This window comes from Anticarsia gemmatalis, chromosome 20 (assembly GCF_050436995.1).
Source record: "Anticarsia gemmatalis isolate Benzon Research Colony breed Stoneville strain chromosome 20, ilAntGemm2 primary, whole genome shotgun sequence".
In the NCBI taxonomy this organism is placed as follows: domain Eukaryota; kingdom Metazoa; phylum Arthropoda; class Insecta; order Lepidoptera; family Erebidae; genus Anticarsia; species Anticarsia gemmatalis.
The window spans coordinates 8,919,520-8,934,784 of record NC_134764.1 but is presented as its reverse complement, the minus strand read 5'-3'; the positions used below and the strand labels follow the sequence as shown (position 1 = coordinate 8,934,784).

General features: G+C 34.0%; 1 protein-coding gene across 1 annotated transcript; it reads right to left on the bottom strand.

The window, feature by feature from the left end:
* Positions 1 to 29: 29 nt before the first annotated feature.
* LOC142981612 (uncharacterized) lies at positions 30 to 6,443 on the bottom strand. Its single transcript, XM_076127631.1, has 6 exons — positions 6,057 to 6,443; positions 5,462 to 5,618; positions 4,194 to 4,314; positions 2,729 to 2,863; positions 2,083 to 2,296; positions 30 to 1,208 (listed from the first exon to the last, which is right to left on the bottom strand). The coding sequence occupies exons 1-6, from the start codon at positions 6,229 to 6,231 to the stop codon at positions 1,063 to 1,065; spliced, it is 948 nt and encodes a 315-aa protein (XP_075983746.1). The 5' UTR covers positions 6,232 to 6,443; the 3' UTR covers positions 30 to 1,062.
* Between the last annotated feature and the right edge of the window lie 8,822 nt (positions 6,444 to 15,265).

Here is a 15,265-nt window from a genome sequence, read left to right as displayed (position 1 = left end):
GAATGTGGTTTGGAAAATAAAAGAACAAACAACGTAAAACGTAATTTATTATCTAGTAAAAGAGAACCTAGTGTCGTTAGGAGTTTAACAAACATACATAAAAATAACAGGTAAAAAGCATAAAGTGCCCTAAGATCACGATAGTTTATAAGTATTCACAAGCTTAGAGGAGCTCTTAGAGGAGCTACTAACATTATTCTACCTGTAGCTCGATTCTCTACCACTATCGACTACCGACAACCTAGCTATCCAGAAATTTTACACAAAAGCGTATTTAGCGCCCCTACCGGGCTTCGTAAGAACTATCTTGGCAGTACATTTTAAATGTCGAAGTCTCGATACTCGACAGAAGCGACTGTAGAGAATTGCACTACTGAACTCAGATCATAATTACATCGCTGAATTAGTACTGACATCCTCAAGTAATTATTCCAAAATTATTAAAACAGTGTTATTCCAAACAAACAAAATTAAATATTTTATACACTTTCTGGGTCTATCGTAAGCGGATTTTGTTTAACAATGTTTTTTTTTTACCTATGGCTCCCACGGTTGGGCAAAGGTCTCCTTCCGACCGAAATAAGGGTTAGGCCTTGAGTCTACCTTTGTATCTGGCCAAGTGCGGATTGGGGACATAAAATGCCTTCCCAAAATGTATTAATGAACTTTTTTGTATAGGTTCCATCACAATGTTTTCTTTCGTTAGAACAAGTGATAAGTCATTTCATCTATAATAATATTATAAAGCTGAAGAGTTTGTTTGTTTGTTTGAACGCGCTACTCTCAGGAATGGACTCTGGTCCAATTTGAAAAATTATTTCAGTGTTAGATAGCCAATTTATCGAGGAAGGCTATAGGCTATATATCATCACGCTATAACCAAAAGGAGCAGAGTACCAGTAAAAAATGTTACAAAAACGGGGAAAATTTTGACTCATTCTCTCTTATGTGACGCAAGCGAAGTTGCTCGGGTCAGCCAGTAAATAACATATGTATTATATAAGATATTCAATAATTATGGTTGAGGATGTCCAGCAAATGTCCTAAAAATTATATAGTAAATTAATCTACGTTTAAATTTCTAAAAGTTCCAGACATTTCAGTAAATTCTTCTTTATTCTGCCTTTTAGATTCATCTGTGACAGCTCCTTTCATTTCTTCTAGTAGTTTTGATAATTGTGGCGATGAAAATGTTTCAAAGAGTTTATCTGAAAATACATAAAAAAATCAAATATTATTCTATATTTACTGAAATTACTTTGATATTTTTATTTAAAAGAAATGGATATGTTGTTATTTTGGAATTTATATGATCATGAAAAAAATGAAAAAAAACTCAAGGTCTCTGTGGACTTTTTTATATAGTTTCCAAAATGCATGTAATTTTTGAAAACAAATAAGGTAATAAATGTGTAATCACGTGCAATTATATGCTGATATTTATGAAATATTACTTGTCTTTTAATACTGATTAAGTATGTATGCAGACACCAAAATTGCATCTATAATTTAAAAATAAACAAGGATTCTTTTAAAATATTGATGCAATTTCACGTTATTTTGCACGCGAGACCTTTACGCCAGACACAAAAACTTGTTTTGAGTCACTAGTTAATTATATTTTAGAAAATTTTATATATCATGTTTTATAAGGTTAAGGGTCCACGAATTAATTAATATTAAATGAAATAAATGGTTGTTAATCAGACGGGTCTTGATTTTCTTCCAACTATGTAGGAGTCAGCTTCTAGTATCATCGGAATTGAATACCAGTATTTTACATGGAGCGACTGTCTATCTAGACCTCTACAACTTAGTTGCGTGGGTTAGAAAACGATATTCTTCGGTAAGACTGGTTGACAGACTTTTAAGCTTCTGATTAGTGGTAACTGCTGTCAAAGGTCTTTGAAAATGACAGCGGGACCCACAATTTAACGTGCTTTCAGAAACTCGGAAGAACTAAACTGTTCCATAAATAATACGGTCACCCATCCACATACCAACCTCGGCGAGCGTAGCTTAACCTAAAAGATGGATCCGATATTGTTACTCAGCCACAAGCTTTTTAACTAAAATACATACCAGATAATTCTTGTAAAGTATTTTCAGAGCCTCCATATTCTTTAGGTAAGACGTCACCGTTCACAAGGTCCTTCAAAGCCTCTCTCGTGCCGATGGCATGGATCCTACTGCCAATCTTTGCGGAGTAGAAAGTCTTCATCACCTTAATAAAGCCTTCGATGAACTTCGAAGCAGTTATGAACACCAACCCTTTAATTCTGGCGCCAAATCCTTGCTGAAATGAAATAAAATTATTTAAGCCATCATGCCAGTCATTGTATACTGGGACTCTAGAGGTCTCAAGTTTGATTACCAGGTAAACTGCTCCTCGTCCTTCTTAATTTAAATCAGAATATTTCTGTATAGTATTCCGGACTTTGGTACCGTGCCCGGTAAATGACAATAGGCTCGCCTGAGTTTGGAAATCAATGGCTATAGGCTCGCCCCTTATTACATGGGATTAACATTGTTAGAGGCAAAACGTGAAACCATGAAACCTTGCATGCCTAACATTTGTTTAATACATTTATTAAGGACATGCAAAGTCCCGCTCTTGGCCAGCGTGATGGACTAGGCCTAACCCCTCCTTCATTTGGGAGCAGACCCTTGTCCTGCAGCGGGACAGTAATGGGTAAAAGGGTTTTTGTATGTATAAACTTTCACTCACCGTTAACATAGAAACAAACTGTTGCATTTCAGATAGGTTCATATGCGGTAATACGTTTGCGGGGCTGCTTTCAGAGTAATCAGATACTAAAATCATACCATTATTATAATCGTTATGCTTCAAATATTCTGCCGTCTGAAAAAAATAAAAAACTGAATACAGCGTGTGAAGGAAACACTACCACTACACTACGGAAAATAGTTTTAAAGACGTCCGCTAGGGGCGCTGATCAGATTTCCAAAGATTTTTTTTGATAGCTAGCCGGTTGTCGATTCTCGCTAGTAGTAGAAAATCGAGCTACAGGAAATGTTATATGTAAAACTCTGGGCACTCGATAATAACGACAAAGTTGTGATTATAGTTGCGGAAAAGCGTATTAGACATACTAATGCATTTATAATTTTAATATTTATGAATCTACCAGACAGAAAACAAAAAATATGATTAGCATATTGATGAACTGTCTTATAAATATTATTTTTTAGAATCTTACTGATATCATTAATGCGTTTTTTGATGTTTGAATGTCTGTCTCATGCCGAAAACTACAGAACGGGTTTTCATTAAATTTGGTACAGTCAAAAGGAAAATTAAGTACAGCCCCTGAATACTTGTAACGACTGGCAAAAATCTAGTAGTATATACAGGGTGTCGAGTTAATTACCTGCACTACTCCAACGTGGTGTAGTTTTGTAAGCATATAACATATTAGACGCAATTTTTCATTTTTATTTTTGCACTATCTCGAGATAAAGGGAATGATCATCATCACGAATTCCCACGAAATGCGATGCACCACCGCAGTTCATTGACCTTACGCGAAAAATTGAGGTATTATTTTTTAGCGATAAAGGTAAGCATGTCGTGGTCTGATTCACCTGCTAGAACAGAGGTTCTGAAACAGTGGCGTAAGTCAAAATTTGGTCCGCGAATGATTTTAAAATTTTAAATTTTCAGGATGATTATTACACTTTATCTTTAATATACGAACATAGTGGTCCCTGCTAACAAGAATAATAAGAAAGTGGTCCCGGACTAAGAATAGGTTGACAACCCCTGTGCTAGAAGGATGCCGGAAATTTAATCGGCACCCTTTTTTTTATCGGTGGGGAAAAATCCCTTCGGATACCCATCTTTCTTGGGGGAAGAAAGACTGGGTTATGTGGTGTAACCACTTAAAAACCACCCCGCGAAAACCAACCATTTGATGCGTGGTTGAAGAGGAACCCTGGGACCTAAAAAACAAACCAGTGCCCCCTACATTTGCACCTAGCCTCATTGAGACCCTGCCCTGGAGAACTAATCCTCCTGCATTCCCAATAGGTGACAGATCAGAATTGCATCTCGGATCGCTTCTGATGCCCGCAACCCCCATTGCAAGCTGACGGTCATTACCGCCACTAATCGGCACACGGTAGTAGTAAACATTGATCTACCTTTAGTGTGGTTTTAAATAAATACTTACAACAACAAGTAATCTGTAGAACAATATGAATTCCGAAGCAGTCATATGAGCGCCATTATTTATTTTCACGATTATAACTCTATAATTGTCGTCGGTTAATTTTGGTGCAAAGCAGAATGACCTGTAAAAAACATATTTTAAATAGAAGAAAAAATAAATACATCCTCTATTATTTATGGCCTCTGTGGAGAAGGAGTTAAGGTCTTCACGCCGCCGCGCCGCTACCATCGCGTCGGAAGGTCGTGGATTTGATTTCTACACGGAACAATTGTGCGATCCACAAATAATTGTATCGGGTCTGGGTGTACTTTGTGTCCGCTGTTTGTATGTTTGTAAAAGTCCCCGCGACTCAAGAGCAATTCTTAGAGAGGGAGTTGTCTTTTTAAATAAAAATAAATTGTACATCAACATCGTATTTCATCAATATTTCGGATAAACAGAATTATAACAGGCTTGAAATCTTGTGAACATATCACACCAAAAATACAATAAGTCGTGATATAACTCAAAATACAACTGTTATCAGAATTGACGAATAACTTGATTACTTCCTATTATGGGTACAAAAATACTTAATCCTCTTTGTGTGTTAGAAATGAAACGAAATGTTATTTTGATACTTACTAATAAATATAAGAACTATGGTATGGTATAGTTGAAGTTGTGGCGATGTATTAGGTCGAGGAAAGTCTTTTCGCATTACAGTAACTTAACCAGGAAAATATTGAGCATCCATTTTATTGATTGCATCGCTCAAGGATCAATCCATTCGAACAAATCTATACTAATATTATAAAGCTGAAGAGTTTGTTTGTTTGATTGATTGATTGTTTGTTTGTTTGTTTGTTTGTTTGTTTGTTTGTTTGTTTGTTTGTTTGTTTGTTTGTTTGAACGCGCTAATCTCAGGAACTACTGGTCCGATTTGAAAAATTCTTTCAGTGTTAGATAGTCCATTTATCGAGGAAAGTTATAAGCTGTATATCATCACGCTACTACCAGTAGGAGCAGAGTACCAGTGAAAAATGTTACAAAAACGGGGAAAATTTTTAACGCTTATGTAACGCAAGCGAAGTTGCGCGGGTCAGCTAGTTACTTCTAAAACTTCATAGTCCAAACAAATTGGTAGAGAGTTTTATATGCAAGGTTCACGGCTGGTAATAATATTTTGAGTTACTACACTATTGTATTATTAGTGCAAATATCATGCACCACTATCTACACTTTCGAGTATTATAAGTATGGTGTTATGAATAGATGTATGTGCTTACCCTTTTTCAAAAAGTGGAAGTAGTCCATCTTTGAGACCGGTAGATACGAAATACTGCGGCATCTGCGCCCTCATGGTACAAAGCTTGTCGATTTGTTGCTTCGCTCTCTCGATTGATCCCTTACTTGTTACTAGACATACTTCTAAGAAGCGTTTACCTGCAATCAAAATATTACTTACTTAATATTTATTTTTTGTTACAACTCCCGCACTAAGAATTGCTCTTGTGTCGCGGGGACTTTTACAAACATACGAACAATGAACGCAAAGTACAACCACACCCGAAACAATTATTTGTGGATCGCATAAATAATATAATTGTCCCGTGTAATAGTCAGTTGTGCTCACCAATCGGTAAACGATCTCTTAAGCAAACCTTGGCGCGGTCATTCCATAGATGGGTGACCGCGTAGTGGTATCTGAATTGGGCATCTCCGCACTTTGGAGGGCACGTAAAAAGTCGTTCCCGGTTGTCATCAATTAAGATAACAGTCGTTCGGTTGAACGACGGGGTTCCGTCAAAGCCCTTCGGATGGCTTGAACGACTTTGACACTAGGTTGACCACTAACCATACGACAAGAAGAAGAATACTTACTAAAATCTTTCTTCATAAAGTGATCTTGTTCTTTAATCCATTTATCAAGAAGAGCAACGGCCTCTTCTCGGTCCGCTTTTTTATCAATATTGCATGCCTTTCGTATTTCTTCTACATTTTTCGGTGTAAAACTTATTAGTCCATCTTTTGGTGCCCTTATAATGTCGCAATCCATTTTTTAAAACTGATTCTAAATTGTCAAAGAGAACTCGAAATTTTCAGTTTTATTGTTCAAAAACACTTTTTGCTCTAAGTTTCTTCTTAACAATAATTTGTTTAATGAAAATATTTCCACTTAATTAAAAATTTAAAAAGGCACTTGGTGTCTACGGAGACGTCACTCAACACCTGAGCTTCGAAGACCTGTGTGCTAGTAAAAGTCTTAGCAGCGACTATATTATAAGTAATAATTACTATGAATAGTCATAAAGAATTCATAAAATTGTCTAGAAGGCCTTGAGTTGTACATAGATAGTGGAAAAACTTTAGATATTTGGTTTTATTTACATAATAAAACAATATACTAATAATATAAAGCTGAGGTGCTTGTTTGTTTTACGGCGCTTATCTAAAGAATTGCTGATTCGAAACGAATGATATTGCTTACGTTGAACAGTCCGATAATTGAGGAAGACTATACCCTATATACATGATTTGACTAATAGGAGTGGAGCAGTGCTAAAAAAGTGTTATGATTAATCCATAGTTTTATATGAGTTCTTTACTAATATTGTATTTTCGTTTATTTGTAACGAATTTGTGGAATTAAAAGTTACTGGACGGATTTTAATGAAATTTGGTGTACTGATAAGCTTAACATATAACTCGGATTACATAGGATTTTAACCCAACATTTTAACCCGGAAAATATTTTTACTAAGCTAGTAGCCTATATTTTTTTGTCATGAAATAATCATACACAAAAAGTGTATTTATATACGTTTAGTAGTTCAATAGTTTACCGCGTCCAAACAAACAAACAAACAAAACAACTTTTTAACTCATATTTTATTAAGTAGATTTTTTTTTCTCCTTTGTTACCGCTTCTAATTATGTGTTCTTCTAATGTTTAAAAAAAACTAAATAAACAATTAAGTCATTGTCATAAATATTATAATTAAGTTCATAATGCGTGCTTAAACAATTTTTTTACCCGTTAAAAATAATTATGACGTAAATAATTTGATAATTATGGTCGAAATCTGTTTATTTTAGTTTTCTATTTCAGCCTTGAATTATAACCAAAATTATTTGAGTTACTTATATAGTTTTTATTTGAACGACTTCACGGACAATAAAATACAATTCTTTTTGTTATATATTTATACATCTTTTTGTTATATAGTATTTTAAAAATTATAATATAACGTCAAAATTGATCACGTCTACTTGACATGATAAATTCTGACAGCAAAACAACCTGTTTTAACCTGTTTTGTGCAAATATTTGGCAAAGAAGCTATTTTTGTACTTATTGATAAAAATACATTAATGTGTATATGTTTTTTGGTTGCTCTTCATTTTAGATCGTTTTTGTTAAGCTGGTTTAGATCGAGTTTGATGAGGTGAATAATAATTATATTATTTTTACGCTATACTTTCTCAGATAAACTGCTGGTTCGATTGCGATAAAAGGCATAAAAACACTTGCAAAACAGGGATAAAACTTGGGACTGTTTTTTTTAATATTGTAAGCGAAACTACAGACCTCTCGCTTTCACCTTCTTAACAAGTTAGTGATCGTCACTGAACATCGTGGCTTTGACGTAATGTACTGATCACCATAATATCTTAGGAGAGTAACAATACAGAATAGTTATTATCAAATAGTTGTCAACACATAGTGCACAACTGTCCCCCAGATCAAAATCTATGATACTTTTAACGTAGTTCGCACATTTGTAATTCTTTCTTCCCAGAAGGACTAAGCAGAACAATGTGAAATGATTAAGCTACACAACTGCCACGTTTTACTTTAAAGGTAATAACATGCTAAAAACATTGGTGAAAAGAGTGACAGGGATTCAGCTAATCATTTAAATACACCAAGACCATCACATCTTCTTACTGACTTTTAGAAAGGGTACGAAAAAAGAAATTGGAACCTTCTATGGTTTACTTGCCAAGTCCAACGTCACATGGAAGCAGTGGTAGCAAAATATTCAATACGCGCAACCTTTCTCAGCCGGCTTGAAGTTAGCAGCAATAGCTGCGCAAATGACATGTTTTAGAACGAAATGATGACATTACTACCTGTGCAAATGACTAATATGCTTTACTTCAAGCTGGTCAAGATAGATTGCGCGTATTGAACAATATTCTTCACAAAACGAGTGCTATCACTACCTCATAGTGAGACAAAACGTCTATTAACTTAGGGATTTGGCCCCGAGCGCACTGAGGAGGCATTTACCAGAATTTGCGATGCAAAATACCACTGCTCTGGAAAGATGTGCATATTTCTAGAATACTGTTTTAAGCTGGGTGTAGAAAAGCGAGGAAGGAATTTTGGTTTGTTTTCTTACGCCTTTTTATACTAGGTTTAATGAACGGATGAGTAATTAAGTGACGGCTAGAGAGTTACATGCCACAAACGACCGCATTTTTTTACAATCTATATTAGAATATTTTCAACAGTAACCTGAAAAAGAAAAACTAAATCCTTTGGCATTTGAGTCCATCAACACCTGACCTAAGATTCCTAGAAATTCTTTACGAAAACCAGCTTAAAATATATCAGATAATAAATTCTCCGGTATAAAAATAGGCATTAATGTGTAAAAGGTCAACGTCCTGTGACCTTTACGAACATATTTTTTTCTATTAAATTTTGACAAGCTCCGTACTAAATTAGGCCTAATTGATCATCTTAATTGTTTACCTGGAGGCGTTTGCGGGATTTCATGAAAGTAGACGTGAAATTAATTATTTTAATAATCCTGTAAGGAAGCACACAGCCTGTGTAAGGCAGGTTTGCAAAAATTACTGAGTAATCAATTCATAGAAACACGTAAATGAAACTTAACTCGCTATTATCCCCAGGATCCCCTCAAAAAATAAAGGAAGGACTATAAAAAGGCTTATAATATGTCTTCTGGTCTAGCAGTAGGTGTCATTCACAATAACAGATATAATCTATCCAATAGGTAAATAATGCACGAAGTATGAAACCTAAAAGAATAACTCTCAAACATTTAATTGTTAAACTTGCCAATACCTGTTATAATACTAATTCGAGGCTGAGAAACCAGCTGCAAACGCACCGCAAAATAGATAAACTGGTTCTCAAGTTTAATTAAAACCAGATCACATTAAAATTCACCTCAATACAACCTTCAAAAATACAACTAAAATTTGATAAGTAGCGCAAACATTTCAAGCAGAAGCACATTGAAAAGCTAAAGTACGCCTCATACGCTGTCATATTACTTAATACCGCACACTAGACTGCAAAATATAATTAATTCTACAAAATGAATGTGCGAGCGTTTGCTTCTAACACAATTTAAGCTCCGACACACCACTTTAACGTGAATACATATTAGCACGTTTTAGAGTTAAGAGGCTGAACGATAGATGTTTTAGTTGGTATTATGAAACTTTATGGTGTCATATTTTGATGAAGATGTTAAAGTATGGCCTCGTTGACATATTGAAGCGTCGTCTTGAAATGTTAAAGCTGAATTTCAGTAGCTAGATTCTCTAATAATATCGTCTACCGACAACCGACCTGTCATCGCGAAATTTTGTATGAAAATCTGATCAGCGCCTCGGAGGGGCGTCGTAGGAAAAAAATTGGCAGTACATTCTAAATGTCAAAATTTCGATAGCTAGCCGGTTGTCGGTAGTCGATAGTGGTAGAGAATCGAGGAACAGTTGTCGAGGTATTATCAGATATCGAATATCCAAAAGCCGAGTCAGAATCCAGAGTAATTATTTTTGGACGATTACATCACCATATGTAATTAAATACTTCTTTACATTCTCTTCTCTTCTCTACATCGTAAAGATCGAAATTGTATGAGCATGGTAAAAACCAGTGCGAGTGATAGAATCACTTGACTTGTGAACGGAAAAAATATTGCTTTACTTTTAACCTTTTAGTAGAAATATTTAAATGTGTCTGCTAGGAAGTGCGCTTAGACCACAGAAGTTATATAGACTTTTTGTCTTAGGTTGAAACTTAGATTGATTTTTTCTGCTTTAAATACAATTCATTTAAATAAAATTAAATATAATGCTACGGAAACACGTTCTGCATTAAACAATAATACGGAAACGCATTCCCAATTGTGCCAATTGTATTTAACGAAGGTAATGCTTATAATGATGATTCAATTTACAGAACCAATATGAAAATGTATTTTGAAATGTATCGATAATTTAAGATGAAATTATTGTATTGTTTAATAAAGACAAATTGTACAGGAATTATCAATAAAACTGATGTCGCAAAATATTTTGCTGCATCCTGCTAAATCCGAAGCCTGTCTTTTTCACAAACATTATTGGAAATTTTCCGTGCCTCGGAAAGCACGTAAAACTGTCGGTCCTGCGCCTGACCTCTAACTGGTCGTGTCGGTCATCTGTCTATCTCAACGGACTATGACAGTGAAGGAATAGAGAGTGTACCTGTGTATTGTGCTCACATATAAACAAAGTCTTGCACTGTTGGCCAGTTTAAATAAAACTAACCACTAATTATAAGTTAACTAACTTTTAAAACGTGATAGTAAGAGTAACACGAACGGTACGAAAATTATGCTAGGAAACTGTATTGGGAATCGTTTGTTATTTTTGTGTAAAGAAAAAGTATTTGTTGTTATTACTAATTACGAAAAAAGGGCTAAAATATTGTTATTTGTCTAAGACACAACTTGTCCACTGCTAGTGACAAACCTAAAATTATTAAAATAAATATTCTTTATACAATGTAGACTACCCCTTATCGCTGTGTTCTGGACACTATAATACTCGGCTTTAAGAGACTAAATGCGAATGTATTATTAATGTTTTACTATATTTATGGTTAAATTCACGAACAGAGTACAGTGTTATCTAGTACGGACATTTAAGGTTCAAAATTTGATATCAGAAAGTGCAATGTTATAGGCTACATTTAGTTTTTTAAATAATCTGATAATGGATCAAGAATTTTGGTTACTGAGACGCAAATTGTTGTTCTTTTATTTATGAACGTGAAACTAGTATCCATGTAATTTAAGGAGGAGTTATATAATATATGTATGTATATGGTTACTATAACGGCCCAGGCATTGCCTTCAAGTCTTGTATAATAAACTCTCAGGAATGAAAAGAATAACGATATGCCTTAGAACCTTGATCAAAAATTCAATTAAAATGGATACATTTCAGGTAAACTAAATCAAAATCTAAATTCAATTCAGTGAAGCATTTCAAATATTATAAAATATTATGTTGGTATCTTCATACATCTCATGCATACGCCCCTACAAACCCGGTCTCAGCTTTAATAGCTTCATGTGTGCATTATTGATATTGATCCTTCTTATATTTTCCACGCAATCCTTTTAAGCGTATAGATTATGAGAAAGCGTAGATACATATTTGTAACTCGTTCTTGATATTAATACACGAACTGGAATTTTAATAAAAGTGATAGATGTGATTCTTGGAATTTTATTAATGTTTTCTTTTATCTGTTTTTATTAAAGCCTTCGTAATATTCAAGAAATAAATTATCTCTGAAACATATACCGAACCGCCTGATGCAATTGTAATAGACAATTTGTTTTATTATTTAACTTTACGTCATCATAATAGCAGGCGTTCTTGTGTCTTTCCCTAATTATAAAGCTCAGTTAAAAATGTGTGACACTTTAGATTGCATACTACTCAAAATAAAATGTTAATTTGTTTGTATGTATTTATTACTTGCAATAATATCAAATAACGATAGGTATAAATATTATATTTCAACTCACAAATATTTTTTACAAATATTTAAAAAATGTAATCAGTTTAAAGCTTTTTACTCGATTTAACAACTTATCATAATTAGCAACGACTATCACAAAATAGATTACGTCTTGATCATGTCTACGGGAGAGAAAATCAAAGAAATATTCACTAAAAATCAGAAAGAATCCGGACAAAGGTGTAAAGTCATGCTTCGGTAGTCAGACACGTGTAGTACGAGGTGGAGTGCCCCAGGGAGGTACACTCGGTCCACACCAAATCTCAAGACACCGTATTGAACGTTCGACATTTTATGCTGAATTTCGTAAACTGAATGGAAGTAAAAGTTATATATTATAGCAGCTAACTTATGTTATGCTTTATCGTTTATCTTAGTCACTTATAGCTTGATTCTAGAAGAAAAAGATTTTGCATGATTTAGGGTCTTAGGCTTAATTTTTCCTTTGCCAAATTTCATCAAAATCTGTTCAAAGGTTTCAATGTGAAGGCGTAACAGATAGACGGATCTTTGTTTAGCAGTATAGTTCCAATACATTTATATTGCACTTAGTGCATACTACGAGTATTAGGTGCGGTTTTTCTTATTTCGTTAGTAACGTTTTAAATAGCAAGTTTGAGTGCTGTTACGTGCTCGGTATTTTGAAAAAGGCTCCCCTTATTTTAATTTAGACAAGATTATAATACAACTATCGATATACACCTGTGCCTTTAGCGAATAGGCGTGATATTATTAAAAATAGCCACAATAAATATATTAACAAGTGTGAGATATTTAATAAGAAAAAATAAAGCTGAAAATTTTATTTGAATTAAAACTTTTAGCATAAACATAATTCTGTTAACAAGGCACGTCTAGACATTAAAATTAATTAAATTCATATTATTAAGTTACTTTAAATTATATTTTGTAATAAAATAGTAATTTAAAATTATCTCGATACATTACATAAGAATAATACGTTAAAAAAATTGTGCAATACATGTTATCCATATTTAATATCGTCCATACTAATGCATGCATTACATATAAGTGTGTGTTTGTTTGTTCACAATATACGTCGAGTCTGAATGGGTTTGAATATTTTTACAGGATAACAGTATAAGTATATTTTCAAATTTTGCTAATTAAAAATAGTCTTATAGAAATTTTATAAAAATACTATTCCGAAAAGAAATATTGCTATCAACTATTATCTAGGCCGAAACTCGTGAACTCAAAAGTTAGTATCTAATAAGATTGGTATTCACTGAATACAAGGTAATACTCAATACTATTCAGTATTACCTAGTATTTAGAAGTATTAAACCTAAAGGTATTCTAACCACTTAATCGGTTCCATATTATCCGAGGAAGCGTCGTCGATATCTCATGAATTTTAAAAGGATATTCTTAACCTGTTGCATTGTAGGCAAGTTTAAAAAGTTTATAATGATAGACATTGTCTCTGTATTTTTACATTATCTTGGTATAATAGAGTGATTCTATTGTACGTTAATGCAAGTTAATATAATGATGCAGTGCGTGCAGACTGCAGAGGTAATTATTTTTTTGAACAATGTGTTTAAATTTGTGAATGTTAGTTTCGCCAAAACCGAACGATCAATAAAGTAAACGATTTTTTGTGACGTTAAGTTATATGGACTCAATTGGTTTATATAAGGTATATTTAAAATTTAATTTAAAAAATTGTTTACGAAACAAAAAAGCTCCACAATACACCAGATTTCGTTTAATGTGAGGCCTACGATAGGCAGGCTTACCGATGAATTTAGTTTAAAATAACAAATTAACGGCCCTAGCATATTATGCAAGACTGAAGGAAGTAATGACAAAACACTCGCTACTCAATAGTACCGAGTACAGTAAATTGCACTAAAGGCTTTCAAGCACTTATAATGGTACTCGTAAATTATTGCTTTTGCAACATAGACTTCTACCATTGAATGCATAAGATTGACATGTCAAAAGGGCTTAGGCAGCCGTCTATCTGTGTAGTGTGTCTAGAAACTTTCTCCTAATGAAAGTTAGCTTTGTGAAGGACCCTTTAAGGAATTGCTATGAGAATGATTCTTTGTGTTTATTTGCAATGCAGCTAGGAAGTGTAATAGGCAGGTACTTTTATAAGTAAAGATGGATACAATTTTTTTAGTTTCGAAATCGTTCCAATGTTCTGCGTAATTCGTATTTTTTGGAAAGTGGTTTTCAATATTAGTCGTTCTCTATATCATTATTTTGGTTATATAATGACAGCCTCTACTCCACTGATACTATTTTAGTAACTTACGTTATTATTCGTAAGAAAACCACTTATATAAGTAAACCACGACTAAATAAAAACCAAGAAAATATGTTAGTATACTCTTCATATTTCTAAACAAACAGATCATTGGATCAGCCCATAAATTCTTACAAACTATCATCTTCTAAGATGAAACAAAAACCCACTATCTCGACGCTAGCAATCTGAGCTACGATAAAATAAACTTAAGCAAAGTAGGAAAGGAAAAAAATTAAAATGTACTACTTTTTCTACGCGTATCACAAAGCGAGGAGAGTGCACCACTTTGCGTCACACCGGCCTCGAGTCGCTGTCCTAGGGAGGGGGGAAATAATCCCGGGAAACGGGATAGAGGCTAAGATTCCGTGATGTTTTGGTGGTGCGGGTGGATTAATGGTTACCAGATTGCATTACATGTGACTTAAGATAATCATTTAGTAAAGTTTATCCTGGGTGTACGCAGTGTTCACGATTCGTTTGTTAAGAATATTCTTTACGACTAAACATTTCATTTCTGTACAATTATTTTACTGTTACTAATAGAACCAATCAATTATGTTCAGTGTGCTTACCAATTGGATCAAATTTAGATTCATCATATTTGGTTTTCACCGTTTTCATAAGCTTTAATTTCGAAATAGTTGAATAAACTTTAAAAAAGAAAACCAGGAACGTATGACGCGATCTCAATGACCCACTTAAATTATTTCTAAAACAATCCCGGAGTCCGGGATCTGTCGCATCACTACTGGCTGTCTCGTTCACCAGGACTGTAGGGCTCTCGACACGTCGACGTTTTTCTCAAGCTCTGTTACACCCTCTCTCACTTTTATTTTCACAGAGCCAAATGATGCTTAATGCTGTTTTCGGTTTTTTTCACCTTTCCCTTTGTTAGATGTAAACAGGAGTGAAAATTTAAGTGCTGTGTCATTCCGAAGTACGATTTTGTTTTGAAAATGGAATAGAAAT

Bases quoted from the DNA above. Each gene is read 5' to 3' on its own strand.
- LOC142981612 (XM_076127631.1), bottom strand. From the start codon at position 6,231: ATGGATTGCGACATTATAAGGGCACCAAAAGATGGACTAATAAGTTTT. The intron at 4,315-5,461 runs GTAAGCACATAC...TGTTTTTTACAG, and splicing joins CTTCCACTTTTTGAAAAAGG to GTCATTCTGCTTTGCACCAA. The intron at 1,209-2,082 runs GTATGTATTTTA...ATGTATTTTCAG, and splicing joins TACTTTACAAGAATTATCTG to ATAAACTCTTTGAAACATTT.